Source organism: Podarcis muralis, chromosome 2 (assembly GCF_964188315.1).
Source record: "Podarcis muralis chromosome 2, rPodMur119.hap1.1, whole genome shotgun sequence".
NCBI lineage: Eukaryota > Metazoa > Chordata > Lepidosauria > Squamata > Lacertidae > Podarcis > Podarcis muralis.
This window is the reverse complement of record NC_135656.1, coordinates 44,958,409-44,975,940: the sequence shown is the minus strand read 5'-3', so window position 1 is coordinate 44,975,940 and position 17,532 is coordinate 44,958,409. Positions and strand designations below refer to the sequence as shown.

General features: G+C 43.3%; 2 protein-coding genes across 4 annotated transcripts in view; one reads left to right on the top strand and one right to left on the bottom strand.

The window, feature by feature from the left end:
* GABRB2 (gamma-aminobutyric acid type A receptor subunit beta2) overlaps positions 1-17,532 on the top strand; it is a 190,807-nt gene that overhangs the window by 1,156 nt on the left and 172,119 nt on the right. The gene's annotated exons all lie outside the window — the stretch shown is intronic.
* GABRA6 (gamma-aminobutyric acid type A receptor subunit alpha6) overlaps positions 1-17,532 on the bottom strand; it is a 32,238-nt gene that overhangs the window by 11,449 nt on the left and 3,257 nt on the right. For 2 of the 3 annotated variants that reach the window (XM_028717414.2, XM_077924419.1), the window contains 4 exons: positions 15,443-15,663; positions 15,253-15,335; positions 9,859-10,002; positions 7,999-8,258 (listed from right to left, as the gene is read on the bottom strand). In XM_028717414.2, coding sequence (XP_028573247.1) covers positions 7,999-8,258; positions 9,859-10,002; positions 15,253-15,335; positions 15,443-15,663 — 708 coding nt within the window. Of the gene's footprint in view, positions 1-7,998; positions 8,259-8,715; positions 8,869-8,956; positions 9,110-9,858; positions 10,003-15,252; positions 15,336-15,442; positions 15,664-17,532 lie in introns of all 3 variants that reach the window. The other variant, XM_077924421.1, reaches the window with a different exon arrangement.

Below are 17,532 nucleotides of genomic sequence, written 5' to 3'. Positions count from 1 at the left end.
CCCATTCTTGCAGTTCTTCTTAAAAGAATAATGTACAAAAAATACAATTCCCACCTCCTAATCCATTTAACTAGCTTACGGCAAGAACAGCTTCCTGTTCCAATTGCGATGCCAGACCTCAGTTTGGGATCAAAATATATCTGCAATTTATCTCCAGTGTCTACAGGCTCAGCTTCACACTCAGCTACTCCTACTGTCCAAGATAACTCAGTCAGTAGAGCATGAGATTCTTAATCTTAAGGGTTGTGGGTTCAAGCCCCATGTTGGGTAAAAGATTCCTGCATTGCAGGGGGTTGGACTAGATGACCCTCATTCTCCCTTCCAATTCTATGATACTAAGAAGCTTCCTATATTTCACTAAATCTTTCTTCGTAACAGCAAATCCTCTCCTTTGGTTCATTTGTCTGATCAGATCAGCTTCACAGTTTTAAAAATGGAATTCCTAGTGTGATGGCATAATATGAAATGGAGCTTCCAGCTCTCAGGCCTTGAAGTCTATCTCCATTCTCCCACCTTTAGTGGTTGGTTGGGAGGGCAGTGAGTTGTTTTCTGGCCTTTTTAGTGTTCATCTTTTAGTCAGGTGAATAGGATTTGTTTTTTTAATATCATTTAGGTATTGTGTTTTACTCCTGTTTTATACATTTTTAACGCATTTTATGCTGTAAATTGCTTTGGAGCAGTCCTGTTTGTGAAAAGTGACAAACAAATTTAATAAATAGAAACAGAAAATAAGGGACTGGCTAGCCTGGGTAACTATGCATTTTGGCCGATATGGAGGCTGCCATTTGCTGCACCGCCTCAGGCAGTATAATGTCACAAGACGGCACTGACATTGGGCAATGCGCAATGATAGCCCTGGGGTTTCCAGGGCGATAGGACCACAGGTCTTTGCGCTTCAGCAATTGTTACAACTGCAAGTACATGGATAGCTAAAGCTGATATTACCCATATTCAGTTAAACGGAAATTGCTGCAAGTGAAAAATATTCCCATTAAACAGCATGAGTTCTGTGAAATTGATATCATTACAAGAACACAATCTAATCAAGCAGTCTGGAAGTTCACAAGCAATGGATGGTGGGTAATATCCTTCTTGGTCTCCAGTATTTAGTAATCAGAGGTATACAGGAATCCTACTTTTAAGGTGGTGTAGCTAATAATCATTGATAGATTATTCCTCCACAATGGTCTCAGGTCTCATACTATTAGTGGCAATCACAGTATCTTAGAAGAACTGAGTTTATATCTTGAATTATGTTGAAGATATAACTTAATTGCGTGTTGCATGAAAAAGTGTGGCCTCCTTGTGTGCACTCAGCCTGTTGGCAAACAGTTGCATTGAATGCCCTGAGCACCAGCTCTTAGAGAGGGTTAAAAGGAGAGAATCTCCCTTTACCAAATATCTGAGCAGCACTTCCCACATTGTGACAGCCACACTTGGAGATTACAACTGGTGAAAGAGAAAGCCTCTCAATAGGTGGGTCCCATCACATGGAAAGTCTCTCCATCAAGAGTGACCCCAACAATAAACCATGCCGGCAATAAAAGGTAAAGGTAAAGGTACCCCTGCCCGTACGGGCCAGTCTTGCCAGACTCTGGGGTTGTGCGCCCATCTCACTCAAGAGGCCGGGGGCCAGCGCTGTCCGGAGACACTTCCGGGTCACGTGGCCAGCGTGACATCGCTGCTCTGGCGAGCCAGAGCCGCACACGGAAACGCCGTTTACCTTCCCGCTAGTAAGCGGTCCCTATTTATCTACTTGCACCCGGGAGTGCTTTCGAACTGCTAGGTTGGCAGGCGCTGGGACCGAGCAACGGGAGCGCACCCCGTCGCGGGGATTCGAGCCGCTGACCTTTCGATCGGCAAGCCCTAGGCACTGAGGCTTTTACCCACAGCGCCACCCGTGTCCCTACAAGGCAATAAAAGACTGACTAATAATATGAGAGACAATCACTTAAACGATATTATTGTTATTATTGCAACATTAATATCCCACCACACTGCTAATTTATAAAACACGTGTTGATCTTCTTCTTCTTTTATCCAGGCCTGTTCCAGAATTCTATTCAAATCTCCAGTCTAAATTAATTAAAGGACAGCCTACATTCATTTTTCTCTCTCCCTCTTACCCATTATCTGCTTCTATATTTGGGAAATAAACTTCTGCAATTTGGTCTCTTGATGCTATTAATGTCAGTAACACTAGCAGCAGGAGATATATACAATCTTGGCAGGTAAAAAGCTTTTCCATGCGCCATTTAAAGATGCATTATCTCTCGATGTCACCGCAGTCTCATGGAAGCAACAGATCAAGATTTGCACAGACACTAGTCAACCTGATGCATCACTTGCTGGGTTTGGGGTTCCTTGTTTTAGTTGTTTTTAATGAGTTGTTATGTGTATATATACAGAGAATGTAAATACAGAATGTAAATATAGGACAAATCCAGCCATTTAAATGTAGTATACTGTCTGCTACCAGTATAACGGTGAAATGTGTGCAGCAATGCTAAGAGGAATTGAGATATTCCTTCAATGTTCTTTACTTTCACAGTTGTCCTATTTTAATATAGTCTCCTATAACTATAACACATAGCTCAGACCGAAATCAGATTGTAAGCAGAAATATCTATTGTGCAAGAATGAAATAGAAAACATTTGTTTGTTTGTTTTTGTTTTAAAAAAATCCCTGCAAACAGGGATATATATATAGATATATATATATACCTATGTAGTTCCACCTCTCCTTTTGTAATTCACTGCTCTTGATGCCAAAACTTTTAGTCCATAGAAAGTGAATATATTCTGAATTCCCAAACGTCCTCTTGTTGGGGTTGTGACAGTGGTGCTTCTGGATAACGGGAGAGCCACCATGAAAGCTACCTGAGCTTCAAAAGTGGGATGCAAAATTAAAATAACCCCCATAAATAGACCTTGCTGCACTTGACTTACAGCATTATGCATCAAAGGAGTTGATATTACTTGATACCCTTTTAGAAGATTTGGTTGGGGGCCCAAGCAAATATTTTGCCAATCACCACCATCACACATGGAGGCTCCAATACCCTTCTGCATGCATGTTGGTCGTTGTTTTTCTACATAAAACTGCATAATACCACATAAAGATGTTCCAATTTGAAATGTTCCTTCTTATGTGTTCTAGCCAGCCAGCCATTCCCTTATCCAGGATACTCCATTCAACTCTCCATTTCATGGAGAGCTTCGGTTCTGAAAAGTGGCACACAAATGATGCTAGTACTGTTAAGTTGCACTCCATTTGTGTGCCTACAAATTCAGAAACAGAGTCCAGCACGTCTCACTCCCAGATAAATGTGCGCAGGATCCAGCCCTAGTCATTAAAAGGGCCATCCACTCCTGTTGTCTGACATTGGTTCATGCTGCCTTTGGAAACCTTATTTTGCTCTTACGCTGTGTACCTAATAGCCAATATGATACCGAGAAATCAAATGATATTTCAGTCATTTCTACCGAGCCCTTCTCAAATGTCATGACATTTTTTAAAAGCTATATAGCATTTTCTGAACGTTGGCAAGCCTATTATGTGCGCTTATTCTTACAAGTGTCTATAAGGCATTGGAATGAAAAATGCAAACATTAAGGTGCTGCCTTAGGCATACAGGCCCTGTGAACTGGGCCCTGTCAACTACAGGCACTGCCAGCTATCGTCAGCTGGCAACAGAGCTGACACCAGCTTCAGCAGGGTGGCAGGCAGGCTTTATCCCTGCTTCTTGAGCTGATCTTGAACTTGGGTAGAGGGGTTACGTTGTCACCAAAAGGCAATCTTTCCAACCACACTAATTTAAAGTGTGTGTGTGTGTGTGTGTGTGTGTGTGTGTTTAAAATACATAGGCATATTTATAAGCAAAATGCCAGCTCTCCCTTTTCTTTGAGCACTCCCAATGGCAATAATGCCCCTTCAAGAAACTATGGCATCCTGCTATCTCCCTAGATTCTCCAGCCAGTTGTTACTACAGTGGTAACTCGGAAGTCGAACGGAATCCGTTCTGGAAGTCCGTTCAACTTCCAAAACGTTCGGAAACCAAGGCCCAGCTTCTGATTGGCTGCAGGAAGGGATGGGGGAGAGATTTGATTCAGTTTGCATTTAAAGGAGAATCTAGAAAGTTCACAAACCAAAACACGGCCATCTTTCAAAATCTGCACTTTAGCAATGCAGTTCTTCAGACAAGTAATATGTACAAAAAAGCACATGCTAGGGTCCATAACAGTGAAAAAAACATACAAGCATGTGTTATATTCCCCACCTTGCAACCAACTCCAAAACACGTGCATAGGAAAACAGCATGCGAGGGAGCAATATTTAGCCTACGTTTTGTACTAACATGCTATTTTTCCAAATGCAGGTGAGGGAGATTTTGGTGGGGAAGCATTCAAACATGCAGGAAAGTCACAGTCCAGGGGAAAGCCTTATTACTGGAATGTGCTGATTGCAGAAATCAATGGAAAAACCTGGCCCCTGAGTGTGGTGCACTGACCAGAGTTCGGCTTCCTTTGCTTTTTGTGTTCTTTAAAATTGCCATTTAATAAGCAGAGACTTACTTCCCACCTCAACATTGTGATGCAGTGAGTGGTGGAGGAAATGTCCCCTGCTACTAGTTTTCTGCATCCGTAAAGACACGGAGTGTTTTGTCCCTAAAAGAGATGAACACAAGGTGCAATCTAAACCCACCTCCCTTCTCCACTGCAAGCAGATATGACTAAACAATAATATCAGCGTTAGTAAAACCTACACAGCTTGATCATCAAACACATGGCTGACCTCCTACACTTCAGCAGCCTATACAATGAATAACTGGCATGCAGGACTACCAGCAGGAGTAGAAATAAAGAGGGAAAGCAACTGGGGTAGGGAGTAGGATATATATCCTCAGCACTATCCCATTCCAAGTATCATGACTCCTCTTGGACAGAATTCATTTCTGTAGTCACGCTCCAACCCACTAGCAGTAGCTCTTAAGACACCCAAGCCTGTGTTATCCAAAGAGCAGTACCTTATTTGGGGGTGTTCTAATATCTGAAGGAGTGGAGGGTTTCCCCCTTCCTTCACTTAATCTGTCCGTATGCATCTGGCTATTAGCAATTCAATATAATTGAACTATGCTGTCAACTCCATAATGTGGCCAAAACATTGAAGACTTTTTTTTTTCTTTCAGGGTTCCTGTACTTTGAACAGCTGTACAACTAGTAAATGTTCAACAACAGAACCTTTAATGACAGGGGAAACTTCAGCTCCTCAGTTGCTTGCCTGTCATGCAGGCGTTAATGGAACAGGAGGTACAAGTTTATTAAAGAGCATTTCTCCCTTTCCTGGTAGAGCTCCTGTACCTTAGGCACCTGCATAAAATTCAACAGAAGTTTTTCAGGGCATGGAACAGTAGCGGTGTGGAAAAGTATATCCATTAAGCATCCGCCCATCCAACATAAAATTGTTTAAAGGTCCGGAAATGCTTCCAGGAAAAATATACCAATCATAGCATAGAATAGCATCATAAACCAATATGGAGTTCAGTATGTGGTAAAACAGCCCTTATGTTTACTTTACCACAGCAACCCACTTTAAAGGAAGTTACCCAAGGAAATAAATAAGGGAGAAACCTGTAACAGGTTATGTATGCCATCTTCCAGCTTCCTGGGGCCTGATCTAGTATGAACACAGAAAGCAGCCATACTAAGCCAGGCCACTGACACAAGTGACAGCTGAAGCCACAATCAACTGGAGGTGCCGCAGTAAGGCATGGAAATGTGCCGTGAAACAGAAAGCACTTGCATCAGCAGGAATGATTGACAGGCAGTGGCATAGCAAGGTCAGGTGGTACCAGGTGCGGAAAATTTCTTGTCACCCTCCACATTGAAATCTAGTTGGACTCCCAAGAGACTGCGATCTAAAGGTAAAGGTAAAGGGACCCCTGACCATTAGGTCCAGTCGTGGCCAACTGTGGGGTTGCAGTGCTCATCTCGCTTTATTGGCCGAGGGAGCAGGCATACAGCTTCCGGGTCATGTGGCCAGCATGACTAAGCTGCTTCTGGCAAACCAGAGCAGCGCATGGAAATGCCGTTTACCTTCCCGCCAGAGAAGGTATTTATCAACTTGCTATTTATCAACTTGCACTTTGACGTGTTTCGAACTGCTAGGTTGGCAGGAGCAGGGACCGAGCAATGGGAGCTCACCCCGTCCCGGAGATTCGAATCTCCGACCTTCTGATCAGCAAGTCCTAGGCTCTGTGGTTTAACCCACAGCGCCACCCGCGTCCCTTTTATACTGCAATCTACTCACAGTATAAAAAGACTAGCTGTGATCTACCCATTGTCATTGCCAGGAGTTGTTCAGCTTTTTTTAGGGGAGGGTTGGCCAAAGTTGTTGAGCTTTTGGGGGGGGTTACAGGGTTTGGGTCCTGAGTTGAGGGAGCTTCTGCTTCTCTCCTTCCCTCCACCCGCTGCTTGTTTGCCTGCATGCCTCCTGCATGCCTCCTCCGATGACAGGGTAGTCCGCCCTCACCACCCCCACCTTGCTCCACCCCTGTTTACAGGTAACGTCAGATGGTGTCACCTCAGGGACAGGTGGGTTTGGCTTGCAAGAAATGACCTCATGGGCCATTTGGATGGACTACCTGCACTCAGTGTTGTGAAGAGTGGTAAACAAATGGAATAAATAAGAAATGAATGAATGAATGAATGAGCTGTTCCCATTTCCCTGATCTAGCTCATTGTTGTCTGTAGGACTTTCCCAGCCCTATTGGAAGATGCCAAAGATTAAACAAAGGACTTTCTGCATAGCTAGCATATATTTTACCAGTGCGCTATTGTCCTTTCCATCTGTGTGGCAAGAATTTCTCAGGCCACCACTGTAGGGCTGGGAACCTGTGGCCCTCCAGGTATTTTCCCACTCAGGGTCCCATCAGTTCTAGGCTAAGTTCACCATCCCTACACTGCGGGCTCCCTGTTCAGTGAAGTCGACTGCTGACTTTCTCACTCTTCTTCCTGTACCAGATCCATGTGGAGGAAACAGGGCATAGGAGATGGCTCTGTCCCTGTGATTCTGCATAGAGGTTCAGGAGCTAAATTTTCCTTGACATGGAAAGAAGTGGTGGGAAAAGCTTCACCTGCTTAATTTCTCTGTGCTGGGTTGCCAATGCAGATGAGCAGGGGTGGGTAAAAAAAAAAAAGGTAGGAATCCCAGTGAGGAGACAGGGAAGAAAGTTCAGAAGTATCTTGGGGCCATCTAGGGAATCTCTGAACCATGAGGGCATTGAGGAATCAAAGAGGGGAGTGGGACTTTGCCCAGAGGGGTCTCTCTCACTGCTGCATCTGCCAAGCACTTCTTAAATTGCATTTCTATCATGATGGAAACACAAGATGTTTGAAATTACCAGCGCAGCAGCTTTTCCTTCTATGAAGTAAAGCCCTTTAATATCTCATGTGAGTTGGGCACTGCGAGATTCCAGCCATTCCATAACTTTTGCTGGGCTGCATCCAAGACAGCCAAGCGTATGGGAAGATGCCAAGTTTCTGTAAAGTCTAATCCCCCCTTTCTCTCCCCTCCCCCCGCAATGACCCACTTAAAGAATGCCAGTTACAAACTGATCCAAGAATATATGGCGTGTGCACATCCCCTTGAAGGGTATACTGCGTTGCTTTCCATGCCAGTGACACAGAAAGCGCTGGAGAAATTTGCCTGGCAATATTTCCTGCCGTGCAAACTGGATAGGCTGAAAATTAATATTCTGATAAAATGGATATGGAATACAGTCATATATATAAATACACACACACAGAATAATCCCTGCGCTTTCACTTTTAAAAGTTTGGGGAAACAACTTACTCAGCTCCTGCATTGATGATGCGATTTGATTATGCAACCTCTCCCAGACTAAGATCACTTTAATATTGTTCAATTGTTTGGCATTCACTACTTTGGCTGTCTCTTCCTATACGATGCTTATTATCAGAAATGTGAGCAATTACCGAGACTATCTCGTCCTCCGCCGGTACGGTAGCTGCTGAGAGCGCGGCTGCTAGTGCGGCTGCCCTGGCTGCCTTCTTCATTGCTCTCTGAGTCTGAAGATTGGTAAAGTAGTTGACAGCTGCAAACTCGATAAGTGCAGAGAAGACAAAGGCAAAGCACACAGCAATGAACCAATCCATGGCAGTAGCATAAGACACCTTGGGCAAAGAGTGGCGGGCGCTGATGCTCAACGTAGTCATTGTGAGGACAGTGGTGATCCCTGCAAAATAAGGGTGACAAGGAAGCTGTTAGGCCTCTGTATGTATCCTTTTTCAGGCTTCCAAGCTCTGCACACACCAACTTCTCTTTGTGTAACTGCCATGTACCCAATAAACAGATTTACAGCCTGAGCTAGAAGCCACAGCAAGTACTATTCATTCCCACTGGCAGGAGCAGAGAAGCGTTCAGTGGCACTCAATTCCTAGAGCTGCAGAGCTACAGGCTTGCAATGGGATCCTATGGAAGTTCATTAGAAACCATCTCCCCGGCAAGAGTTCAGTTAGATCCATGACTACACAGAAGATTCAGTGGCACTTACCCCCAGGTAAATCCTCAACACATAGTTTTCCTCTGTCACATTCTTTAATTAAAAACAATGCTAATCTCTATCGCAGTACAATACCCTGAACGAACGAAGCAACGAGCAAATGAAGGTCATGAGAAGAAAGCATGAATACCAGCCACAGTTCTTGCTGGGACAGCTTCTTTGTTGATCCAAAACACAACTTGGGACAGGATTACAGTCATAATGCAGGGGATGTATGTCTGAATGAGATAGTAGCCTATTTTCCTTTGCAGATGAAAATAGAGTACCTGAAGTGAATACTCGCCTATGAGAAACACACAAAGCAATGAAAAATGGTGGATAAATGGAATGATGCAGAGTGGTTTTGGGCAGAGATGATAGTACCAGCATACCAAAAACTGTCCTAGCTGGAACAGACTCCTTATTAATCCAGAAAGACACCTGAGAGAGGATGACTGTCATGATGCAGGGAGTATATATCTGAATCATGAAGTAGCCCATCTTCCTTTGTAAGTGGAAATAAACAGTCATTATTACGTATTCACCTGTTAGGAAACAAGTATATCAGCATTATCTTTGTCCATGTATTAGAGAATCTTGGAATGTCTTAAATAAACACATAGGGAGGGCTGTGTGTACTCATCATTAAAAAATAACAATTCTGTTATCAGGAAAAGCTGCGTTTGCAACATATTCTACCCTTTTGCATTTCCCCCGTATTTTTCAATTAATTCTGGTTTTATTTTATATTAGGGAGGCCTTGTCCATGTCCCTTTGAAATGCTAGGCTTCTCAGATTTCAACAGACATTGTCCACAAACTTCCAGGCATAACTTCACAACCATATGGACTAAACAATTTTTTGGGGGGAGGCATAATGAAAGAGAGCACAGGAAGCTGAATTTTACACCCAAGACAACATTTTGTATTTCCCAAGTATTCCTGCTGTATATAAACCTTGCGAATAAAATGGTATAAAATACTTTTGCCTAGGAAGCTTTGAGGCAAAGTGTGGATTCAGAGTCCCATAACACACCCGCTTCCTTGCCTTTGCACCTCAGCCTATAACTGCCTTCTGCATGGCAGCAAAGAGAGCTGGCCTGGAACTGGGAGGAGCCATCAGAACTCCCAGCAATAGATTCGTTATCATTTATTCTCCAAAGGACTAGCAGTTGGAGCAAGTGTGACATTGGACACATAGTCAAGTCACACTGTGAGCGTGTAAAATGTATCATGTTGAAAATCTCAGTGGTCATTTTCTAATGTTGGCACTCTGCATGCAGATGTGATCTTACCTGTATTGGATTTTATCGTTTCACTAGAGACTGTTTGCCCTATAAGATCATACTGGAGAAGACTGGAAGATTCTTGTGGAATTTCCACCGAATACAATGGTCCTTTTTTCCAGGTGTAAATAATCTCACTTTTAGGATAGGCATCTGAGTCAGGCAGGGAGAGAGAAAGAGAGAGAGGAGGGGGGGTTGTCATGTGCTAATTATACTTAACTCCGAGTGCCAAAATAAGCAGCAAATCTCTTCTTTGGTAGACGCTGCTGCTGAAGCACACTGTGTGGTGTGATCTATGTTCTATGCACTGTTCCCGTTGCTGTTAGTGAACCATCACATGCTCTAGTTCAGAATGGCCAGAGAATACTGTACTTTGGCTTCTGCAGACTCTCTGTTTGGGCTAGAGGGTCTGAGTATTGAAAATGCAAGAAGTATTTCAAACTCTCCTGGTTAAACAGACTCAGGGATTTGCTCCAGGCTTATCTCACAGTCTAGATGTATGGGGGAAATGGACACCCCCATATTCAATTTGCTGAAGGAAAAGCCAAGAAGGAAAATGTTTTCTGCTTCTCCAGCACGACTCTTTCGTTTCCGTGCAACTTTCACACTTGTGGACAGGAGGTCCTAATAGCTGTGAAACGCAAGGGGTGCAATGCAGGCCCCGGCACAATGCAGCCACTGGCGGAGGAAGAGGACCTGGGGGGGGAGTGCACCACCCCCAGCAGCACAATCCCCAAGGTGCCATCACGACTGTGTCCCCCACCCGCGCTGGCTGCCCCGCCCCCACAGGTGGTGTGTCACACCCCTGGGACGTGCGCCAGCACCACCCCCACCTGCTCTCCACCCCCAGTGCCGGAGCATGAAGCTCCGCCACTGAATGCAGCTCTCCAAACCTCTCTGCCTGGCTTCTGGAACTCTGCCCAGGCCACACCCCTCACTGACCCTGTTTTGCACCCTGAGTGTTTTTGCCAGGCTGAAATCTGCCCATGAACTCAGCTACTGCCTCTTGTTTGCCTGGATGGGAGATGCATGAGGGTATGTGAGTGGGTGTAGAAACTAGCCTATTCTACAAAGGTAAAATTTACATTAATTGTTCTGCCCACTTCTGCCGCTGGCAGCTTGCCCAGAATGCAGTACGCAGTCCTCAGGCTGAAAAAGGTTCCCCTTCCTGGCACAGCATAAAATTTAAACGCACACCAGATTAGCACAGCAGCCAGTCACAACAGCATTATTATTCCCCCATCACGGTTTTATTTATTTATAATATTTCTCTTACCCGCTCTTCATTACCAGAGCAATCCCATTACCATCACATTGACATTAAAATCACGTACACGTTTAAACAACAACAGGCAGGAAAATATCCAAATTAGCACGCAACCAGCAATGTAAAATAGCAACGCAAAAAAAGGCATTCAGCTGATGCCAAAAACTCAGCAGAATCAGCACCAACCACTTATGGGAAGGGAGGGAAGTCTAGAAATGGTTTGGTGAGTTTCCTCCATAGATCTTAATTCATAGGCAGGTCTATAGAATGAAGACTCTCTGTCTTCAGTCAGTGCAAGCAGCTTGAACTTTGCTCAGCAGCATGTGAAAAACATCCATGGAGTTCTTTCAAGACTGGTGCAATATGTTCATGGTGGCAATCCTAGCCATGGCTGTTCCAAAGTAACTTCAAAGGCAACCTGACATTTTACATTAATCCAGTCTTGAGGTTACCAGCACATGGATCATTCTGGCCAGACAATCCAGGAAAAGCCACAGTTGCCTTACCAGCCAATGCCAGCAAAATGTATTTCTCTCCATAGAGACCACTGGTGCCTCCAATGACAGTGATGGATCTCAGAGCATCCCCCGGAATATGTGTCTGTTCCTTCAGAGGAAGTGCAGCTCTGTGCAAAACAGTTAACTTGTCCAGTTTCTGGGCCTGGGAACCAGCCACCAACCAAGTCTCCATTTTATTGGGAACCTGTCTCAATGTTGGTGTCCATTTCAGCCTATGGGCAATCAATTTTATTCTCAAGGTACCTCAGAAACTTGTCACAGCAGCTTTCTAAGTGTTCTAAAATCATATTAACAGGAATCAATCTTTAAAAATTCCCCTATGGTGGAGTATTTTAATTTCAATGTCAGCTGGCAGGGTTTTTTGTTATATTATTATTATTATTATTATTATTATTATTATTATTATTATTATTATTATTATTTCTTTTGTTACAACTGCAAATACAAAATTGAAAGAAAGAAAAATTCCCATACCACTCAGAACAACTCTGCCACATGGCTATCTGAGGATGCAACAGAGATCCTTCTTTGCTACCTTCACCACCATGTCGTAGGAACAATTGTGTGCTCTAGCAAACATTATGTCATCTTCCTGCTGAGATTTGCTCTACTTGCATTCCAGCCATTGTCCAAATTGCTTCATTTTCCTAAGCCGCCTTGAAAATAAGGGAGAAGACGGGGCTCTGTGCCACTGCGATCACGTTGAATACCTGCTTCACCACACCGTTCCACAGCAACAATAGGACTCAATAAGATCACCGCCTCTGTCACAAAATCCCTCGGAGTATTCAGGAATCCATCAGATTCCATTAGTCTCTGGGAGTGGACCATCTTCATGTGTCCCCAATCCCTGCAGGAGGAACTGACACTATGAGACCAAACCTCACCAAGGAATGGTCTGACCATGACAGTGGATTAACTTTCCTGTACACCATTTAGACATGACTGTTGTTAAGTGGAAAACAGATACAGTGGAACCTTGGTTCTTGAACTTTATCTGTTCCGGGAGTCCATTCGACTCCTAAAACTGTTTGAAAACCAAGGTGCAGCTTCTGATTGGCTGCAGGAGCTTCCTGCACTCAAGCAGAAGCCACGTCAGATGTTCAGGTTCTGAAAAACATTTGAAAACCAGAACACTTCCAGATTTTCAGCTTTCGGGAGCTAAAATGTATGAGTACCAAGGCGTTTGACAACCAAAGTAAGACTGTAAAGAAAAAGAAACTACAAGCCCCCTGCTCCAGACTATCCTCTTTAAGTTCTGGTGCAAATACCAAATCAATGGCATGCACTGCAGCATGCTCCATGGCTGCTGTGGTAGCCGTGAAGTCCTGAGTTGGGGTGGGCGAGGCACCAGCAGCACCCCTATTTTGCCTCCCGGGCCCACACTAGATGCAATCCCTTGAATTCTACACAGGAGTGGAACGGTCTGGTGAGTGAGACAGAATCCTTATGGACCACAGTGACATCCTCCTTGCCCTGCTGTTTACCAAAGTACTCAGGTAGATAAAACTGCACCATGCCAATTCCACCCAGCTAGTCCACCCAGGTCTTGGTAGTACACACCAGCTTAGCTTCCTCATCTATGACCAAATTGTGAGTGACAGATATTTTCTTAAAGACCAACTTGGCGTTAAGTAACCATACCAGAGTGGTTGAAAGGACAACCTAGGTCTTGGTGGATGGAGAAAAGACTCAAAAAGGGCACAGCTATCAACCATCGCACTCCCCCTGCTCCTCACTTTTGTTGTATATGGTCACTGTGCTTATCTTCCATATATTTATTCTTTACACAGAACTGTCGCCATTTGTACCTCTTGCATTTCATGGCCACCTGGCCCCAGTGGGTTAGTTCCGAATGAAATTGGTTGAACATAGATCCCAATGAAATCAATCCAACAAGTTAGTCATGACTTAAGTCCCATTGATTTCAATGGGACCAACTTAGCAACTAACTAAGCACTGATCCAAGCCTATGTTTTATATATTTTTCTCTATAGGGTGGGTGGTGGATGAATGGACAGCTGTCTGCCAATTGAGACCAACATTTTATGCATTTGATAAGATGAGTTCTAGTCCACAATAGCTTACTCCATAATAAATCTATTAGTCTATAAGGTGCCAAAAGACACTGTGGTTTTGTTGTAGAAGGCTAATGCCATCCCTGTGTTCTAATTTTCAAAGTAGATGAAACTTCAGAAGGTATTATACTGCAATTCCAACAAGACACATCCACCTCCCTCAGTAAATCATTAATTGTTACTATTCCTGTCATGCATGATAACTAAGCAATAGTGATGATATCCAGGTTTATGCAGAAACCACTGAAGCATCTCTCCAACCCAAAAATGTTGCCCGTACGTTTTAACCTGTGGCTGAAAGAAAGGAAGCCATGGTATCCTTCACAGAGCATCTTGAAGCCTCATTCATCATGTCTTTAGGTACTCTCCCTCCTTCCACACCAGCAGGTGAGAACTTCCATATTCCTACTAGACTAGGCGGCAAATATCACTTCCCTTGCCAAAGAACTGGAGAGGGAGATGTGAAACTAAGAATTAAATTCAGGAAAGATCCTTTATTTTCCCATCAAATTGGGCAAAGCACCCTGAAGCGAGACTCAAGGCAAACTTGTTTTCACATCCTAAATCAAATTCCATGAGACAGCTTTTCTAAACTTAAGATCTGAAACATGGCATCTTTCATCCCCAGCTTCCAATTACAAGGCTTCACACAAGCTTTGATAGGTAAGTTCAGTGCACAATGGCCAAGTTTCTCTTCCACTGTTAACTCGTCCTTGTGCAGCAGACTCCTAGGCAAATAGTTTGGCTGGGAAAAAATAAAGGGTTGAGTGTATGCCCATTTTCTCCCTTGGCACCGATTTAGCACAGGGTGTGAAATCTTTGACTCCCCAGATGCTGCTGGACTACAACTCCATTTTCCCTTACCATTGGCCATGCTGGCTGGGGCTGATGGGAGTTGAACAACAACATAGGTTCTACGCCTATGAGTCCTTATCTTAAAGCCTACTGACCCAAGCAGGTATCATTCTTGAGGATAGCCAAGTTTTACCAAGTGATTTTCTCTAAACGGTTTACAGCAATGACTAAAATTGCACTCCTGGTTGTAACTTAAGATTGGAATAAGCATTTCATTCTCCTCTGCCCCTTAAATATAAAATGCTTCTTAAAGGGATAAATAAGGAAAGTGGCCGTGGGGATCAGTGTCAAGTCTGATGGACCCCAGACTTACAACCACAGACACTGAAAACTTATGACTATTACCTATTATTATTATTATTATTATTATTATTATTATTATTATTATTATCACTGCACCAATCATTACAAGTTACTACCAAGGCCATGTTCAGCTGAGGTAGCAAAGCACAGTCCAGGAACTCTGTAAGAAAGCATTGCTTTGAGCAGCCGACCTGGTTGCCTAGCCTAGAAGATCCTACTGCAGCAAATGATTTCATTAAGGGCCCATTTTTAAGAAACATACTAGCATTATAAGAGATTGTGCTAAAGACCCTATTTCAAGAAACAGTATATCAAGAGGCAGTATATTATGCTGCCTAAGACTTTGCTTCTACTGAAAGATAGGAACTATTTGCATACTTACAGCTCCCAAACTTCAGGGGACAAGCATGTCCATCCATAGGGAAGTTTACCAGACGCATAGGACAGTCAGCATTAATGGTAAGTCTACAAAGGAGAGCAGAATTGTGCTGAGTTAAATCACCAGCAGATTGGGGGGGGGGGTGGAAATACATGTCAGAACAAAAGTACATGCCATTAGAGTGCCTTCTTACCTCATGGTATAGAGGATGGTGCCGTTCTGCATTATCCTGAAAAGTTTGTTTGGAGTTGTCATATTATGAGCAATTGACTTCTTCCCGTTTCTAAAAAAGGTGTCTGGTGTCCATATTTTACTGACCATTAAATTGTTCAATCTCAGAATTTCAGTGGGCCCACCAAATTTCAACCTCTCATCAATCCACATTTGCCGAAAGAAAACATCCATGGTATATTCCTATTGAGAAAACAAGTGAGCTGAAGATCAGGACCCAGCCTCTCTAGTAACAATATATGGTTACTTAGTGGGAAGGCTTACATGCACATGTTAACCACACTCCATTCACTACTTAATCACTTTAATCCTATTATCCTTAAGTAAGTCCTTAAAAAGGAGCCAGCCTATGAAAGGAAAACATATCCTATTTCATGATAAATTGCCCCAAATTAATTAGTGAATAATGGATAATTTGCTATCACAAAAACAGATATCTTGATATGTATTCATAAAACAGAATGTAATTCCTGAAACTAATGCCTTATAACAGATATGTGGTATTGATTTAGGATGACATTTCTTTTTATTTTTTAGCAGAGGTTTGGATTTAACTGGGTTGTGGTTGGGTAAAAGCTTTCCTGGAGTGAGAGCCAAGGGAGTGGGTGGGAAGAGATTTAGTGGATTTTTATAGATTTGTTTTTGAACTAATGTATAAGAAGAGGAAGAGATTCAGGAGGCTTGAAGACAGCAAGCAAGACAGTCAACACTATCTGGCCCAAGGCATTGCTACAAATGGTGCCCCTCTGCTTGCTGTGCTATTCAAACATCAGTTCCTGCCTTCTTCTATCCCCTCTCTTCACACTGATAGTACTTCCTGAACCAGGTCCCTTCCCCCTGCAGGCAGTCGTAGGATCAAGAGTGCCATGTTCACTGTAGATGAGGAGTGGGAAACCTCTAGCAAGGGGGTCTAACCCAGCCCACCAAGCTTCCCCATCCAACCCCCAACCCAAACACACCAGACACCTATAGAAATCCAATATAATGAAGAACTTGGAAGGGAGATTGGAGCCTTCAGGACAGAACACTGTGTTTTATTATTCTGGTAACGGTGCAACTTATAACCTAACTTTTGTCCTCTTGGAAACACCAGGGCTGTTGGATCATAAAGATTTTGCCTTCAAAACCCCAGTTCACATAAATAAGAATCCTAGTTTTTGGCTGCTTCTCATTCAAATTCAGGAATGCCAGAGCAAGTTGCCAGCAGGCACTGACGTACTCACTAGCTGATTTCAGACACAACACTCAAGTATGATTTAACCTAATATGAACAAGCCTTGGGCTCATCAACACCATTCTCCTCTGGCACAGCCACAGTTTAGTCTTACGTCCAAACCTGGGCAAACTGTGATTAGTCTTAACTATGATTTACCGAAAGCCAACTTTAAACCATGGTTTCTGATCCTGGTTTATTTCTTTAAACTATAATTAACAGTAACCACAGTTTGAAGATAGTAAATTGCCATTAACTGGAAGCAAAAGTGATAGCTCCAGATATCCTCTTCAAAGCCACACCAGAAGAGGTGAGAGGAGCAGCCAAGCCAAAAGGTTGTTTGCATGACGCTTAACCAAAGTTTAGCATTAGGTCTGAAGCACTCCATGCTTCCTGTGAAGATCAGACTGCACTTCTAAGTAAATAAACTGGTTATAGAAAGCTTCACTTCTGTGGTTCCCGTATAAATTATATCCCTGCTCATCAAAAGCCTCACCAACTTTTATGGCATTATATATTGTTTTTGTTTTTTAACAATCATTTATGCCACCCATATTTGTGAGATTGTACCTCGTATTTCACTTCTCTTCTCAGCGCATTGCGATGCATTTTGTAAGAACTTTTAAAAATCCTTGGTAGGTAGAATGGACAGACAAAACCCAGGATTGAGGTTGGAAGCACCTTATTTTACCAACCAGCCTTTCGCCTATACAGTGGTACCTCAGGTTACATATGCTTCAGGTTACATACGCTTCAGGTTACAGACTCCGCTAACACAGAAATAGTGCTTCAGGTTAAGAGCTTTGCTTCAGGATGAGAACAGAAATCATGCAGCGGCA